General features: G+C 39.3%; 1 protein-coding gene and 1 long non-coding RNA gene across 2 annotated transcripts in view; one reads left to right on the top strand and one right to left on the bottom strand.

Annotated features, from left to right (window-relative positions):
* LOC143855150 (uncharacterized) overlaps positions 1-19308 on the bottom strand; it is a 47851-nt gene that overhangs the window by 26917 nt on the left and 1626 nt on the right. The gene's annotated exons all lie outside the window — the stretch shown is intronic.
* Positions 15353-15948, top strand: LOC143854649 (uncharacterized). Its single transcript, XM_077364709.1, has one exon. It carries the CDS (start codon positions 15383-15385, stop codon positions 15821-15823), a length of 441 nt encoding a protein of 146 aa, XP_077220824.1. The 5' UTR covers positions 15353-15382; the 3' UTR covers positions 15824-15948.

Genomic DNA, 19308 nt, shown 5'->3' with positions numbered 1-19308 from the left:
GCTGGTGTTGCCTCCCAACTACATTGGCTCTCTTATTATTGAAAATTAAAAAGAAATTAGATTTTCAAAATGGGTGTGAAAAGGCAAAAATGCCCACAGTACTCTTGGAGCAAGTGGAACAGAAGGCGGTTGAAGTGTTCTAGAGGCAGCTCTTCAAATTAATTTTGAGATTGCATCATCAACCAGGTCTCACGTACAAAAAGTAGATGGGACTCTGTTAGTTAGGAAACAAGCTCCTCACGTACAAAAAGTAGATGGGACTAGGGGTGTAAACGAGCCGAGCCGAGCCGAGCTTGGCCAGGCTCGGCTTGGCTCGTTAAGCTCAAAAGCTCGGCTTGGGCTCGAACCAGGCTCGGCTTGGGCTCGAACCAGGCTCGGCTCGGCTCGGCTCGGCTCGGCTCGCGAGCCTTACTGAGCTCGGGTTATATTAAGTTCACAGCCCTCATCTTCCCTGGACAGCCCTATCTAGTGTAATTTGACTACTTTTTTTACACTATGGGGGGTGGTCCAAGTAACAAATGGGGTTCCAAAAATGAAGTGACATATTTTGCCTCCCCCTTTCACTCCCTGGATAACCCTTTTAGTGTATATATTAATATATAATATATATATTTAAATATATTAAATTCTTAACGAGCCTTAACGAGCCGAGCCGAGCCGAGCCTGGCCTAAATCGGGCTCAGCTCGTTAAGCTTAACGAGCCTGGCAAGCAGGCTCGGCTCGGCTCGTTAAGGATTCGAGCCGAGCTCGAGCGAGCTTCCGAGCCCGAGCCAAACTTGACACCCTTAGATGGGACTCTGTTGGGTAGAACTCCTCTTGTCATCATGATTATAAAGCAGATGAAGGAGATCCCTGCGTATAGATTAGGAAAGGATCACATGAGCCAAGCTCACCTCGATGTCTCCACCAAGGTAACGTCCACCTGCTTGAGATGGCCAAGGCTTACTCCGCCAAGCCAACGAGAACAATGTGATGTAAATTATTGAAATAGAACAATGAAGAACTATGATGTAACTTTTTGTAACAGAACAATTTTAGTTTATATAATGTCACATTTTATTTAGGGGAGTGATAAATCGACTCCCATATATCTTAAATCCCCCCCCCCCCCCCCAAGAGGAGAGAGAAAGACACATAGGGAGTCGATTTAAGATATGTGGGACTCAATTTATCACTGCCCTTTATTTATGCGATTATTTTTTAGGAAGTGATATATTTGCCCCCTTCTCTTCCCTTGGCTACCCCTCTAGTGTATTTATGACCACTTTTTACTAGGGTTGCAACTTGGGTCGGGTTTTACCCGACCCACATCGACCCGACCTTAAAATAACATGGGTCGGGTTTAGAAATCATGGTTCTTGGGTAGGGTCAGGTTTTAAATTGGAAAGGGTAGGGCCGGGTATAAAACAAAAAAAAACTGAAACCCAAAATCCGACCCGACTCATATGGGTGCACTGTGACTTTCTTAAATATCATTTGAATAACATAGAAAATTATTTCCCAAGATATTGATACAATTGTTTTGATTGAGGTGATCATGTCTGTTATGTTATGGGAAAATATAGTGTCCTTCTTAAAGTTATACACTTGATGACGTAAATTGAGAAATTGTTGGTGTAAAGATTTTTTTTTTTTTCCTACAATCTTTAAACTACTCACTATCCTATGCTAAAAAATTAAAACCCGACCCGATCCGACCCAACCCGAGAAACTATCTTGGGTAGGGTCGGGTTTAGGAATCTCGGGTTTTCCTTTAAAAAATTAGACCCGACCCGACCCGAGATAATTCTCGGGTAGGTTATGGTTTTGGAAAACCCGACCCGCCCGACCTGAGTTGCACCCTACTTTTTAAGCTAAAAGGGGTGGCCCGGGGAAGAAAAGGGGACAAAGTATCATTTCTCTTTTTTTTTAAATAAAATATATTTAGCAATGGTTAAATGCTAAATATATATAAAAATTTAGACAAAAATATAGCGATTGATTATAACCGTCACAAGATTAACCCTTTGCAACAAAAGCAAACGTCGCTAAAACCCAAAATATTTTTATTTTAAAAAAAAAAGTTTTCAATGTGCGATGGAAATATTCGTCGCTATAAAATGGTATATAACGATGATTACCTATTAGCAACATAAATTTTTGTCAGGATAAAAGATAAATTTTATTTAAAAAAATAAAAAATCAATTCATCAACGGAACTATCTGTTGTGCTTTTATAAAATAAAATAAGATAGATGGGTGACCGTCGCGCCAACTGTCGTTATAACCCTTTAGTGATGGCTCTGTTATGCGACGGATGGTTTTCCATCACCTAAGTGTTTTAAAAACAGATTTTGGCCTTTTGGCGACGGTTTGTAATTCTTGTAGTGTATATGTATATTTATATGCATGCCTTGTTCAAGGGCGAATGTTGAGTATATTGCATTGTAGTCACATAATAATATGCTTGCCATTCTTGGAAACAGTGAAAATCCCTCAATTTGTGTTCTTGAAAATCTCGCCTCTTCGCTTTTTCCTTCCTTTCTACTTTTCTTCTCTGTCCACATTCCAAGCACGTCGTAAATTTCAACTTACATGTTTGATTAAAATGTAATTACTGATTAATATATATAAAGTAAATGATAATTATGATTAAAGATTCAATAGAAGATGAAGGTTACTCAATTTTTTTCTCGTAGAAATTGCCGCATGGGACGAGAGGTTTCTTCCAGAGAGGATTATTCACTAGATGTTCTTTAAAAAAAAAAAGTTCTTTTTTTTTTATCGGTAAGCTGGGGTTAGGCAAGACCCCTACCAGAATTCATTGAAAAGAAGTAAAATTACAACTAGGGGGGGCTTAAATAGCCAGAAAAAGAAAGGGGAACATGCTCCTAAAAAGAGAGGACTCCAACAGAATACCATCATGCCTCAGCAGGAGAAGAAGAGCCAAATGCACACATCGTCTAAAAGTGAAGGGGAGTAACACAGAATTATAATCTGTTATACTAGTTGCCTTCTCGGTCAGAGTTGAGGCAAGATAACAAGCTCTGGGGGCATAGGGAAGCGGCGAGGGGGGGGGGGGGGGGGGGGGGAATAGGCTCACTTTTCCACGGCCAATTCCTCTTGGATAAAAGGTCAGCAGGAGAGTTAGCTTCCCTCCAAATGTGAGAAATTCTCCATGACTCCAATCTCGCGAGATCATTTCGAATCTGATCAGTGATGTCCTGTAATTTCCAAGGGATTTTGGACTTACCTTTGATGATATCAACAACAAAGCTCGAGTCTGATTCAATCCAAAGCTTACTGATGCCTGAATGAACAGCAAGCGAAATTCCTCTCTGAATGGCCATAATCTCCAGCTCATAGATCTCTCTTTTTTTGCAGTGTTTGTTGAAAACATAGAGATCAGCATGCCTTTTTCGTCTCTGATAAGCACTCCTAAACCTCCTCGCTGTCCAAAGAAGCATCAGAGTTGAGCTTAAATTCACCCTGGTCTGGAGGAATCCAGGAACAGTATTGGGGAGCAGTCTGCACTGCATTGAATCTGTAGCCAATGGTCTCCGCTATGTTCATCTTAGCCTCTGAATATTCATCTTGAATTTGGAGCCTGTTAATTCTGTCTTTGATATCTCTTAAGATCATTTTCAGGACAACAGTTTTATGAAGAGATTTGTTTTCAAATTGTCTGCTATTTCGCTCCTTCCATATTCTGAAGGTAGTAGAAGCTAAAGCAATTCTTTTCTTTCTTTAAAAATTTTGAATCTTGGGAAATGATCCATTTGGTTCCTAATTGAATGAAGCCATGGGTTAAGAAATATGGTTAATTCTTTGATACGGCCTCACACGTGAAATATGTAGCATCACTACTTAATTTTTGTAGAAGCCCCAAATTATCTTGTCATAATTTACTTGTTATAAAGGTAAATTCAATCTAGGTAAGGGTAAGATATATTTTTTAGATAGCTCTCGCCTGACTAAAGATATATAGATGCATATTGGATAGGCTAATATTATGATGGATGATTGACTATGGGTTATTGCTACGAATTTCATCTCCTAGAAAACCAAAAACCATATTTTGAGGTTCAAAGTAAAGATAAGAAGTTTATACAATTGCTAGGGAATTTGTTGATTATAAAAATATAAATTGATGTTATGAAGCTGCTGATTGTAAACTGGGATGAAGAACATTTTATATTGGGAATATATATTTTGCAGATGGTCTGTTGCATATTAGAGAAGCCATATATATATATATATATATATATATATATATATATATATATAGAGAGAGAGAGAGAGAGAGAAAGAGAGAGCAAGAGAGAGAGAACATTTCCTACACACTTGTGTAGGTAAGTTACCTACACACTACCTTAAAATACAGTGGGGGCCCACATTGTTTGGGTGATCCAAACAATTCATTTGAATGGTCCTCACATAGATAGGGTGTCCACAAAAAATCAGATCCATAGGATCATCCCAACCCTACGATTTGTGGAGGTAAAATGGACGTGTATAAACCTTCACAAATTAGTCCATTTTTTGCCTCCATAGTTTGAATGGTTAGGATGATCCTATGGATCTGATTTTTTGTGGATACCCTATCTATGTGAGGATCATTCAAATGAATGGTTTGGATCACCCAAACAATGTGGGCCCCCACTGTATTTTAAGGTAGTGTGTAGGTAACTTACCTACACAAGTGTGTAGGAAATGTTCTCTCATATATATATATATATATATATGAGAAAAGTGTAGCTACACACTCATCTAGCTAACTTAGCCACACACTCGTGCTTAAAATACAGTGGGCCCCACATTGTTTGGGTGATGCAAATCATTCATTTGAGGGGCCCTGACATAGATAGGTTGTGCCCAAAAAACCAGCTCCATAGGATCATCCCAACCCTACGATTTGCGGAGGCAAAAATGGACGTGTAAAAACCTTCACAAATCTGTCCATTTTTGCCTCCATAGTTTGAAGGGTTGGGATGATCCTATGGAGCTGATTTTTTGGGCACACCCTATCAATGTGAGGGCCTATCAAATGAATGGTTTGGATCACCCAAACAATGTGGGCCCACTGTATTATAAGCGGTCGGTGTAGCTAAGTTAGCTACACGAGTGTGTAGCTTCACTTTTCTCATATGAGCTCTAGCTCAGCCTGAGCTAGAGCTCTATAAAGGAGACAAAAGTTGTTGTCTAGCGTCCATCGCATAAGGCATTTCACAGTTGGTCTATCGCACATCAGACCAGCCACCTCATGAATGGAGACAAAAGTTGTTGTCTTCATTCACATGGTGGTTGGTTTGACATGCGACAGGCCAGCCACAAAATGCCTTTTGCGATGGACCTATATATATATATATATATATATATATATATATATATGAGGAATAAGATTGTACGCTCGACCGTACCTAAAGTTAGGTACGGTGGAGTGCCAAATCACATGGGTCCCACATTTTTGGTGAGCATCTAAACCATTCATTTGCAAGGCCCCATCATAGATAGGGTGCATACCAAAAATCAGCTCCATAGGATCATCCTAACACATCCATTTGTGGAGGCCAAAATGGACAGACAGTGTTTGTCCACAAATCTGCCCATTTTGGCCTCCAGTTTTGGAGGGGTTAGGATGATTCAATGGTGCTGATTTTTGGTATGCACCCTATCTATGATGGGGCCTTGCAAATGAATGGTTTAGATGCCCACCAAAAATGGGGGACCCATGTGATTTGGCACTCTACCGTACCTAACTTTAGGTACTGTCGAGCGTACAATCCTCTCTCTCTCTCTCTCTCTCTCTCTCTCTCTCTCTATATATATATATATATATATATATATAGAGAGAGAGAGAGAGAGAGAGAGGAAAAGGATTGTACGCTCGAGTGCCAAATCACATGGATCCCACAATTTTTTTGGTCATCTAAACCATTCATTTGCAAGGCCCCATCATAGATAGGGTGCATACCAAAAATTAGCTCCATAGGATCATCCTAACCCATCCATTTGTGGTCAAAATGGACAGACACTGTTTGTCCACAAATCTGCCCATTTTGCCCTCCAATTTTGGAGGGGTTCGGATGATTCGATGGTGCTGATTTTTGGTACACACCCTATCTATGATGGGGCCTTGCAAATGAATGGTTTAGATGACCAAAAAAAATGTGGGACCCATGTGATTTGGCACTCGAGCGTACCTAAGGTTAGGTACACTCGAGCGTACAATCATTTTCCTCTATATATATATATATATATCAGAAAACGGTTCCTACACATATGTGTAGATAAGTTATCTACACACTAGCTTAAAATATAGTGGGGGCCACATTATTTGAGTGATCCAAACCATTCATTTTTAAGGCCCTTACATAGATAGGGTGTCCACAAAAAATCAGATCCATAGGATCATCGTAACCATTCGAACTGTGGAGGCAAAAAATGGACTAATTTGTGAAGGTTTAAAGACATCCATTTTACCTCCACAAATCGTAGGGTTGGGATGATCCAATGGATCTGATTTTTTGTAGACACCCTATCTATGTGAGAGCCTTTAAAATGGATGGCTTGGATCACCCAAACAATGTGGGCCCCCACTGTATTTTAGGCTAGTGTGTAGAGAACTCTCTACACATATGTGTAGGAACCGTTCTCTCTCTCTCTCTCTCTCTCTCTCTCTCTCTCTCTCTCTCTCTCTCTCTCTCTCTCTATATATATATATATATATATATATATATATATACATGAGGAAAATGATTATGAGCTTGAAGCTCATATAGCTTATATGAGCTTAAGGGCCCAAACACATGTGGGCCCACATTGTTAGGATGATCCAAACCATTTATTTGAAAGGCCCTTACATAGATAGGGTGTGTACAAAAAATCGGCTCCATAGGATCATCCTAACCCATCCAAAAGTAGAGGGCAAGATGGACAGACACCATTTGCCACAAATCTGCCCATTTTTGCCCTCCGCTTTTAGAGGGGATAGGATAATCCAATGGAGCTGGTTTTTGGTACACACCCTATCTATGATGGGGCCTTGCAAATGAATGGTTTGGATCACCACAAAAAATGTGGGACCCATGTGTTTGGGCCCTCAAGCTCATATAAGCTATATGAGCTTTAAGCTCACAATCATTTTCCTTATATATATATATATATATATATATATATATATATATATATATATATATATATATATATATATATATATATATGAGGAAAGTGTCTCTAGTCTCTCCCCTAGATAAGCTTATCTACTCCTCCCTTTAAAAAAACACAGTGGGCCCACGCTGTTTGGATGATCCAAAGCATTCATTTGATAGGTCCTAACATAGATAGGGTGTGCCCAAAAAATCAGCACCAAAGGGTCATCCTAGAACTTCGTTTTGTGGGGCCTTGTGGTACCCAGAATGGACACATATAAACGTGCGTTCATATGCATCCATTTTGGACACGGTGTGCCCCACAAAATGAAGTTCTAGGATGACCCTTTGGTGCTGATTTTTTGGGCACACCCTATCTATGTTAGGACCTATCAAATGAATGCTTTGGATCATCCAAACAGCGTGGGCCCACTGTGTTTTTTTAAAGGGAGGAGTAGATAAGCTTATCTAGGGGAGAGACTAGAGACACTTTCCTCTATATATATATATATATATATATATAAGAGAGAGAGAGAGAGAGGCATCCATTTTTTTTACTTGGGACAGCCCCTAGTGTATTTACGACTGCTCTTTTACTCTAGATGGAGCTGTCTCAAGTAAAAACCGAGGCAAATATATCGTTTTCCTATATATTTCTGTGAACCTATTGATTAGTAAATGTATAGAGTAGACAATCATTTTCTTAGATAAAAGGTCTATGAGGCATCATCGAGACAATACATACGAAATGAAGAAAAATTACTAGATTTTCTGACAAAAGCTACTAGCAAATAAATTTTTCTTTGCATGTTGACAAGTTGAGAGTGATCCACATTCTCCAACTTCAAGGGGTGTGCAGAAGTGAATAAGTAGTAAGGATGCTATGTTACCTTCTATACTGAAATAACAAGGTGTTCAAGGTCCATAAGATCCTTGGCGACTTGCCATTTTCAGCATTGGCAGTTCACTGATTTATACTTGGCAACTCGCTAAGTTGAGAACTTCAGAAATGTGTGAATAGCAACAACTATTCTTGCGAAGAAATAAGATTGATGGAAGCTTATTCCATCTATTAAAACATTAAGAGAGTTGTCTCGGAAATCAATGGCTACAGGTAAGTCTGATTTTCTATTGAATTGCTTTTGATTTTGGTTTTGAATGGATACATATCAGTAGAATCGAAACCAAGGTATTAGAGCACCATAGGAAGACATGAAAATGTTTTGGGGTGGGCGCATTTCCGGGATAACCAGCTAGCTCTGGGTTCGAGTGTTATTTCACTCCTAACCACAACTCATCCTGCGATTTTTCAACATTAGTCGGTTCGGACCTCCACTTAGTTTAACCCAAGCTTCATCCTGGTCATGGATAGATCACCTAGGTCCGGGTCCATAAGCAGTGACAATCGCCCTATGAAAACTCGCTTTCACTACTGCTCCGGCAAATCAAGTCATTCAATTAATTTGTGACCAAATTACCCGTGGTAGATTTTATTTTATTTTTTACTCCTCAAAAAGACCCAAATATCCTTTTGCGCTTTTATGAGATTTTTCCACATGGCCTTTCATGTATATGGAAATGGGAGCAGAGACATTGGAGACCGAGTCAAGTCTCCTCCTTGTACCCTAACAGGCATGATTTTAAATGAAAAGGACTCTAGCTTTATACGTAATGACACAACCTAACTCTATGACACGTGTCATTTCTCCATTGGTGCATTTCTATTTCTGCTGCTCCCATTTATTTCCAACAAGACCATTTAAAACAATATAGAAGGGCTTCAATGCCCCTTCTTGCTTATGGAAATTGCTAAAATACCAAAGTGAGTTAGTGCAGTTATCAAAACATGGTCGTGTGCTAATATCAGTAGCTTGTTTATATTCATGCCAAGATCTTAGGAGTTTTAGTCAATTAAACTTTTTACCAATGAAATTCTGCACATAGATTATTTTGGTAGTTTCTCCCAAAAAGCATGGGCAAATTTATAGTTTACTCCCTATATCAACCCCTCCCCATTGTTACGCCACATCACACACTTCACAAGAAAAGATGCCTGTTATTACAGAAGAGCTCAAGGCCAATGCTGAGGTCTATTATGGTGATAAGCTTGGCAAAGAGAAATCCAAGCTTTTGCTCCAAGAAGTAGGCTTGCCTAGAGGACTTCTTCCGTTAGAAGACATCATAGAGTGTGGATATGTGAAAGAAACTGGTTTTGTTTGGCTCAAGCAAAAGAAGAAGAAAGAGCATGCCTTTAAAAAGATTGGGAAGCCTGTGACTTATGCTACTGAGGTGACTGCCTATGTTGAGAAGTTTAAGATCAAGAAGCTCACAGGGGTGAAGACCAAGGAGCTCTTGGTTTGGCTAACCTTAAGTGAGATTAACGTTGACGACCCGCCCACCGGAAAGATCACATTCAGGACCCCCACAGGCTTGTCAAGGAGCTTCCCTGTCTCCGCTTTCGAGCTCGAGGAAGACAAGAAGGAGACATGAGTTTGACATTAAGCTTCACTAATGATTTCATAATTGATCTCCCTTTGATGTGTGGTGTTGGTGTTGGCTCCTAACTACTTTGTCTCTTCTATTATGAAAAATAAAAAGAAATTAGATTTTTATCATGGGTCTGATCATTTTATTTTTATAGGTATCATGGGTCTGATCATATTAGTGAGGTTAACTCTTTTTATTAGGGTATTATTATGGGTAAGATCTCTCATACCAAGCTTGATCTATGGTTACATTATCTCCCATGGATTTGTTGTGTTGGTGTTCTCTTAACTACATTTTCTCTCCTGTTAATAATATATAAAAAAAAAGATAGGCTGTTGCATCTGACAGCAGCCGCTCCGGCTCACTTTTCAGCAGATTTTGTCTCCATTCACGAGGTGGCTGCACTCAGATGCAACAGACCATCAATGAAATGCCTTTTGCCATGGATGCTAGCAAATTCGAAATTTTCAACATGGGTTTTCATTGTAATAATGATGTCGCTCGTTTTCTGTCGTAGTATTCTCTCATTCCAAGCTTTGATTGATGGTTACATAATCTCCCTTCTTGTTGGGACCCGCATAGAAGTCACCCTTAAAAGCTTCTTAAGGGGAGGGTTCCCGGCCAAGTCCTTCTAAGCCCTTCTAGATCCATTTCACTTTTCCCACACGGTATCGTTCATTTCGTGTGGAACCCCCCACACCTTCAATGTGCTGTGTGGGTGTTGTCTCCAACTACATTGACTCTCTTCTTATGGAAAATTAAAAAGAAATTAGATTTTCAAAATGGGTGTGAAAAGGCAAAAATTACCTCGTTAAAAGGCAAAAATGCCCACAGTACTCTTGGAGCAAGTGGAACAGAAGGCGGTTGAAGTGTTCTAGAGGCAGCTCTTCAAATTAATTTTGAGATTGCATCATCAACCAGGTCTCACGTACAAAAAGTAGTTGGGACTCTGTTAGTTAGGAAACAAGCTCCTCACGTACAAAAAGTAGATGGGACTCTGTTGGGTAGAACTCCTCTTCTCATCATAATTATAAAGCAGATGAAGGAGATTCCTGCATATAGATTAGGAGAACAGTGTGATGAAAATTATTGTAATAGAACAATGAAGAACTATGATGTAACTTTTTGTAACAGAACAATTTTATTTTATATAATGTCACATTTTATTTAGGGGAGTGATAAATCGACTCCCATATATCTTAAATCACCCCCCCCCCCCCCATGTGTCTATCTCTCTCCTCTTTCTCTCTCTAACCCAGAGGAGAGAGAAAGACACATAGGAGTCTATCTAAGATATTTGGGAATCGATTTATCACTGCCCTTTATTTATGCGATTATTTTTGAGGAAGTGATATATTTGCCCCCTTCTCTACCGTTGGCTACCCCTCTAGTGTATTTATGACCACTTTTTACTAGGGTTGCAACTTGGGTCGGGTTTTACCCGACCCGCATTGACCCGACCTTAAAATAGCATGGGTCGGGTTTAGAAATCATGGGTCTTGGGTAGGGTCGGGTTTTAAATTGGAAAACCCGACTCAATCTTGGGTAGGGCCGGGTATAAAGAACAAAAAAACCCGAAACCCAAAATCCGATCCGACTCATATGAGTGCACTGTGACTTTCTTAAATATCTCTTTAATAACATAGAAAATTATTTCCCAAGATATTGATACAATTGTTTTGATTGAGGTGATCATGTCTGTTATGTGAAAATATAGTGTCCTTCTTAAAGTTATGCACTTGATGACATAAATTGAGGAATTTTTGGTGTAAAGATTTATTTATTTTTTCTACAATCTTTAAAATTAGTCACTATCCTACGCTAAAAAATTAAAACCCGACCCGACCCAACCCGAGAAACTATCTCGGGTAGGGTCGGGTTTAGGAATCTCTGGTTTTCCTTTAAAAAATTAGACCTGATCCGACCCGAGATAATTCTCGGGTAGGGTATGGTTTTGGAAAACCCGACCTGCCCGACCCGAGTTGCACCCTACTTTTTTAACTAAAAGGGGTGGCCCGGGGAAGAAAAGGGGTCAAAAGTATCATTTCTCTCTTCTTCTTTTTTAAATATATTTAGCAATGGTTTTTAACCATTGCTAAATATATATATATATATATATATATATATAAATTTAAACAAAAATATAGCGATTGATTATAACCATCACAAGATTAACCATTTGCAAGAAAAGCAATCGTCGCTAAAACCCAAAATATTTTTATTTAAAAAAAAAAAAAAGTCTTCAATGTGCGATGGAAATATTCGTTGCTATAAATGGTATATAACGATGATGACCTATTAGCAACATAATTTTTTGTCAGGATAAAAGATAAATTTTATTTAAAAAAATAAAAATCACTTCGTCAACAAAACTATCCATTGTGCTTTTACAAAATAAAATAAGATGGATGGGTGACCGTCGCGCCAACTGTCGTTATAACCCTTTAGTGATGGCCCGGTTATGCGACGGATGGTTTTCCATCACCTAAGTGTTTTAAAAACAGATTTTGACCTTTTGGCGACGGTTTCGTCTATCGCCGATGATTGTGATTCTTGTTGCGTATATGTATATGTATATGTATATTTATATGCATGCCTTGTTCAAGGGCGAATGTTGAGTATATTGCATTGTAGTCACATAATAGTATGCTTGCCATTCTTGGAAACAGTGAAAACCCCTCAATTTGTGTTCTTGAAAGTCTCTATTCTTCGCTTTTTCTTCCTTTCTACGTTTCTTCTCTTTACACATTCCAAGCACGTCGTAAATTTCAACTTACATGTTTGATTAAAATGTAATTACTAATTATTATATATAAAGTAAATGATAATTATGATTAAAGATTCAATAGAAGATGAAGGTTACTCAAATTTTTTCTCATAGAAATTGCCGCATGGGACGACGGGATTCTTCCAGAGAGGATTATTCACTAGATGTTCTTTAAAAATTTTGAATCTTGGGAAATGACCCATGTGGTTCCTAATTGAATGAAGCCATGGGTTAAGAAATATGGTTAATTCTTTGATACGGCCTCACACGTGAAATATGTAGCATCACTACTTAATTTTTGTAGAAGCCCCAAATTATCTTGTCATAATTTACTTGTTAGAAAGGTAAATTCAATCTAGGTAAGGGTAACATATATATATATTTTAGATAGCTCTCGCCTGACTCAAGATATATCGATGCATATTGGATAGGCTAAAAAACTGATGGATGATTGACTATGGGTTATTGCTACGAATTTCGTTTCCTAGAAAACCAAAGACCATATTTTGTAATTCAAAGTAAAGATAAAAATCTTATTGTGAAGTAGTTTATACAATTGCTAGGGAATTTGTTTATTTATAAATATATAAATTGATTCTATGAAGCTGCAGATTGTAAACTGGGATGAAGAACATTTTATATTGGGAATATATATTTCGCAGATGGTCTATTGCATGTCAGAGAAGCCATATATATATATTAGGGCGAGGTTTCTGAGCTAGAGCTCTATAAAGGAGACCAAAGTTGTTGTCTAGCGTCCATCGCAGAAGGCATTTCGTGGTTGGTCTGTCGCACATCAGACCAGCCACCTCATGAATGGAGACAAAAGTTGTTGTCTTCATTCACACGGTGGCTGGTCTGACATGCGACGACCAGCCACAAAATGCCTTTTGCGATGGACCCTAGCAAATCCCATATATATATAAGCTCACTTTTCACCAGATTTTGTCTTCAATCTCGAGGTGGATGTTGTCAGATGCAACAGACCATCTGCGAAATGCCCTATGCGATGGATGCTAGCAAATCCCTATATATATATATATATATATATATATATATATATATATATATATATATATATATAGAGAGAGAGAGAGAGAGAGAGAGAGAGAGAGAGAGGCATCCATTTTTTTACTTGGGACAGCCCCCTAGTGTATTTACGACTGCTCTTTTACTCTAGATGGAGCTGTCTCAAGTAAAAAACGGGGCAAATATATCATTTTCCTTTATATTTCTGTGAACCTATTGATTAGTAAATGTATAGAGTAGATAATCATTTCTTAGATAAAAGGTGTATGAGGCATCATCAAGACAATACATACGAAATGAAGAAAAATTACTAGATTTTCTGACAAAAGCTACTAGCAAAGAAATTTTTCTTTGCATGTTGACAAGTTGGGAGTGATCCACATTCTCCAACTTCAAGGGGTGTGCAGAAGTGAATAAGTAGTAAGGATGCTATGTTACCTTCTATACTGAAATAACGAGGTGTTCCAGGTCCATAAGATCCTTGGCGACTTGCCGTTTTCAGCTTTGGAAGTTCACTGATTTATACTTGGCAACTAGCTAAGTTGAGACCTTCAGAAATGTGTGAATAGCAACAACTATTCTTGCGAAGAAATAAGATTGATGGAAGCTTATTCCATCTATTAAAAACATTAAGAGAGTTGCCTCCATGTCCAAGAATGGTAATTCCATTATCCAATGCTGATGCAAAGGAAGAGAAGACCAAAAATTTCACGGAAAACTTGGAAATAAATGGCTACAGGTAAGTCTGATTTTCTATTGAATTGCTTCTGATTTTGGTTTTCAATGGATTACATATCAGTAAAATCGAAACCAAGGTATTAGAGCACCATAGGAAGACATGAATAATATATATATATATATATTATTTTATTTTTATTTTTATTTTTATTTTTTTCTTTTCTTTTTTTTTGTGGGGGGAGGGGGCATTTCGAGGAGAACCAGCTAGCTCTAGGTTCGAGTGGTATTTCATCCCTAACCACAACTCATCCTTCGGTTTTTCAACATTAGTTGGTTCGGACCTCCACTTAGTTTCACCCAAGCTTCATCCTGGGCATGGAAAGATCACCCAAGTCCAGGTTCATAAGCAATGACAATCGCCCTATGAAGAGTCGATTTAACTATGGCTCCGGTGGGATCTGTCCCCTAAAAAAGGTCAGTGTTTTGAAATCGTTCAACACAAGCAGGAGATCAAGCATTCGCATAGAAAATTGGTGATCAAATCAAGTCCGTTCGTGCCGCGGGAGGGTGGGGGGGTGGGGGTGGGGGTGGGGGGTGTTGCAAAAGAAGTCTTTTACTTTGTTTTATTTGTAAAAAGAGTCTCCTAGTTTGATAATTTGCAAACTGAATTTTGCAAATCAAGTCATTCCATTAATTTGTGACCAAATTACCCGTGGTAGATTTTTTTTTTTTTTTACTCCTCAGAAAGACCCAAATATCCTTCTGTGCTTTTATGAGATTTTTCCACATGGGCTTTCATGTATATGGAAATGGCAGCAGAGACATTGGAGACCGAGCCAAGTCTCCTCCTTGTACCCTAACAGGCATGATTTTAAATAAAAAGGACTCTAGCTTTATACGTAATGACACAACCTAACTCTATGACACGTGTCATTTCTCCATTGGTGCATTTCTATTTCTGCTGCTCCCATTTATTTTGACATTTATTTCCAACAAGACCATTTAAAACAATATAGAAGGGCTTCAATGCCCCTTCTTGCTTATGGAAATTGCTAAAATACCAAAGTGAGTTAGTGCAGTTATCAAAACATGGTCGTGTGCTAATATCAGTAGCTTATTTATAATCATGCCAAGATCTTAGGAGTTTTAGTCAATTAAACTTTTGACCAATGAAATTCTGCACATAGGGTATTTTGGTAGTTTCTCCAAAAAGCATGGGCAAATTTATAGTTTACACCCTATATCAACGTCTCCCCATTGTTACGCCACATCACACACTTCACAAGAAAAGATGCCTGTTATTACAGAAGAGCTCAAGGCCAATGCTGAGGTCTATTATGGTGATGAGCTTGGCAAAGAGAAATCCAAGCTCCTGCTCCAAGAAGTAGGCTTGCCTAGAGGACTTCTTCCGTTAGAAGACATCATAGAGTGTGGATATGTGAAAGAAACTGGTTTTGTTTGGCTCAAGCAAAAGAAGAAGAAAGAGCATACCTTTAAAAAGATTGGGAAGCCTGTGACTTATGCCACTGAGGTGACTGCCTATGTTGAGAAGTTTAAGATCAAGAAGCTCACAGGGGTGAAGACCAAGGAGCTCTTGGTTTGGCTAACCTTAAGTGAGATTAACGTTGACGACCCGCCCACTGGAAAGATCACATTCAGGACCCCCACAGGCTTGTCAAGGAGCTTCCCTGTCTCCGCTTTCGAGCTCGAGGAAGACAAGAAGGAGACATGAGTTTCACATTAAGCTTGATTAATAATTTCATAATTGATGTCCCTTTGATGTGTGGTGTTGGTGTTGGCTCCTAACTACTTTGTCTCTTCTATTATGAAAAATAAAAAGAAACTAGATTTTTATCATGGGTCTGATCATATTAGTGAGGTTAACTCTTTTTTTTATTTGGGTATTATTATGGGTAAGATCTCTCATACCAAGCTTGATCTATGGTTACATAATCTCCTATGGATTTGTTGTGTTGTTGTTCTCTTAACTACATTGTTAGATGCAACAGACCATACGCGGAATGCCTTCTGCGATGGACGCTACCAAATCCCAAATTTTCAAACTTGGGTTTTAATTATAGTAATTATGTCACCCTTTTTTGGTGGTAGTAAGGCTAAGATCTCTCATTCCAAGCTTGATTGATGGTTACATAATCTCCTTTCTTCCAAGCTTGATTGATGGTTACATAAATCTCCTTTTGTTGGCTTCTGTTGGGACCCCGGTAGAACTCACTCTTAAATGGTAGCACTTAAGGGGAGGGTTCCCAAGCCCTTCTACATCCGTTTTGCTTTTCCCACACGGAATCATTAATTTCGTGTGGAACCCCCTACACCTTCAATGTGTTGTACTGGTGTTGTCCCCCAACTTCATTGTCTCTGGAAAATAAAAAAGAAATTAGATTTTTATCATGGGTCTGATCATATTAGTGAGGTTATCTCTATTTTTATTTGGGTATTGTTACGGGTAAAATCTCTCATACCAAGCTTGATCTATGTATACATAATCTTCCATGGATTTGTTGTGTTGGTGTTCTTTTAACTACATTGTCTTTCCTAATAAAAAAGAAAGCGATTTGCTAGTGTCCATCGCAGAAGGTATTACGTAGATGGTCTGTTGCATCTGATAGCAGCCACGCAGGCTCACTTTTCAGCAGATTTTGTCTCTATTCATGAGGTGGTTGCTGTCAGATGTAACAGACCATCCGCGAAATGCCTTCTGCGATGGATGCTAGCAAATCCCAAATTTTAAACATGGGTTTTAATTATACTAAAGATGTCATTACTTTTTGGTGGTAGTAAGGGTAAGATCTCTCATTCCAAGCTTGATTGATGGTTACGTAATCTCCCCTTAAAAGCTAGCTCTTAAGGGGAGGGTTCCCAAGTCCTTTAAGACCTTCCAAGTGACCTTACGTAATTTCCCCGCACGATCATTTATTTCGTGTGGAAGTGGAACACCCACACCTTCCATGTGCTGTGCTGGTGTTGTCTCCCAAGTCCCACACCTTCCATGTGCTGGAGGTTATCTTTGGGATGAAATCCTTGAGCTCCCTCTCTTCCAGAAGTTGAAACCAATTTTAAATTCTGGGCTTTTTTCATCTTTATCTCCTTCGTATCCCATTTGGAAACCTCAACCAGATGGTATTTGCTCGTTTAAAAGTGTTTGGAATGCTGTTAGAGTAAAAGATCCGCCCCCCTGTTGGGTCTCCTCCATTTGGTTCCCGGGCCATATCCCAAAATTCAGTTTCTCTGCTTGGTTGGCCATTCAAAACCATCTTTCCACCAAAGATAACCTCCATTTCCTTGGTCCCTCAGTTGATAAATCTTGTCTCCTTTGTAGCTGCGAGACTGAGAGTGTTAACCATCTCTTCTTCTCCTGTTCCTTCTCGGCTTGGATATGGAGGACGATTCTCAAGAATATCTCAGATAGGAAAAAGCAGAAGAATTCAGTGGGGGAGGAGGAGCTATCGATTCGTCGAAAATTTAATCTCAAAGGTCAGTCGAGCATCCTCGCAAGACTCCTTTTCACTGCTTCTATCTTCTTTATCTGGTCCGAACGAAATAGCAGACTTCACAACCAGGTAAAAACCCATAAAAGAATTATTCTTAACAGAATTATTTGTGCTGCAAGAAACCGAGCTATATTCCTGAAGCTGGATGATGATCATAATGAAGATAATGCCCGGATAGCCCGGATATGGAACCTTTCTCTATTTCGTTCTGCCTCAGCGCTTAAATATTGTGTCTGGATTCCCCCGCAGCCCTACGAAGTCAAGCTTAATACTGATGCCTCGCTGTCCAGTGATTCCGCTTCCATCGGAGGCATTCTCAGAGGCAGCAGTGGAGATGCCCGTTTTATGTTTTCCATTGATGTCAATCGTGGGCCCATTTCAGACCTTGAATTAGAAGCAATCATCCAAGGAGTCCATTTGCTTGACAAAGCCGCCAATCCAAAGCTATGGATTGAATCAGATTCCCTCCAGGCAGTGAATATAATTAGAAAAGAATGGCCTTGCCCTTGGAAGCAAATTCCCGCATTAGAGAACCTTCTCATCGTTCTCAATAGATTGGAATCTTGGAAAATTTCTCACATTTGGAGAGAGGGTAATAGAGCTGCTGATTACCTCTCAAAAAGCAACTGTTTATTGTGGTACCCTGATCCCGCGAGAGGGGTGTGGGGCGCGAGCCGCCGCTCTCTCTCTCTTGGTCTCTCGTATCCACGCGATTGGCGTGTGCATTTTATTATTGATTTGAATTAATCTTTCCTGTGAACTTGGGATCACTAAGGCAATCCGAATTCCACACGAAAGAGACTGACAGAGTCGCCACCTAGATGTGGGATCTAGGACCCGTAATTAACCAGAAATCTAGACTCGCTACCTGGTTACGAGAATGGAAGGTATGGGGAGTTATCCACCACATGCACCATTCTTGCCCGATAATCGGTCTTCGATTCCAAAAGCTAACTCTTTTAAATTTATTTTAAATGGCTCATTCAACTCTATGTTAATGTGCGAACTAAGTGACATGCATCCTATGATCTAATTTCAATGTGAATCCTAAATGTGTATCTTGATTTATTAATTTGTCTGGATTCAATCTATGTGAAAGTTCTCCTAAAATTCTAATTTCATGGAAAGTCCTAAGTGATTTGATTAAGCATTTACAAGAAAATTAATATACAAAACACCACAATTTGTTTGTGGTGCCGACTCGCGGGTGGTATGCCATCAGACATCCAAGCTGCCTACGTACCCAAGCCTCACTGGGATCAGAGTCGACGTAGTTCGGTGCACCTAAGCTAAGTTACATATGCCTAACTCAACTAAGACACCGACCTAGACGGGATTGACTGTTTCAACAGTTTTAGGAGAAGTTATTTAATTCAAGTTGAAGATTTTATTATCTTAGGATTTCATCTAAGATGCTATATGATTCTCATCTAAATGCAAATGGTCCCTTAGACTAATGCAGGTTTGCCTTACATCCTAGTTTACTAGGCTTGTCCTAGGGAAAGATTGGGTGACTAGTGTAACTAGACCTATGGCACGGTTGCTATACATAGCAAGCGTCCGTGATGAGGCCGGACTCCTGACTCTAGGACTCCCTAAAACCTAAGACTCCCTAAAACTTAGGACACGACACGACACGACACCAGTGTTCCTAAATTGGGCTCTAAGGGTTCCTAAAGGAATTTTGAATCCACCGGCTCTTGGGAAT

This window comes from Tasmannia lanceolata, unplaced genomic scaffold, assembly GCF_043159265.1.
Source record: "Tasmannia lanceolata isolate RefF3 unplaced genomic scaffold, GAP_Taslan_0.1 ptg000020l, whole genome shotgun sequence".
NCBI lineage: Eukaryota > Viridiplantae > Streptophyta > Magnoliopsida > Canellales > Winteraceae > Tasmannia > Tasmannia lanceolata.
Note: the sequence above shows the minus strand (reverse complement) of the source record. Positions and strands in the feature narration are given on the sequence as shown.

Excerpts from the sequence above, each read along its gene's own strand:
- LOC143854649 (XM_077364709.1), top strand. The coding sequence starts at position 15,383 with ATGCCTGTTATTACAGAAGAGCTCAAGGCCAATGCTGAGGTCTATTAT.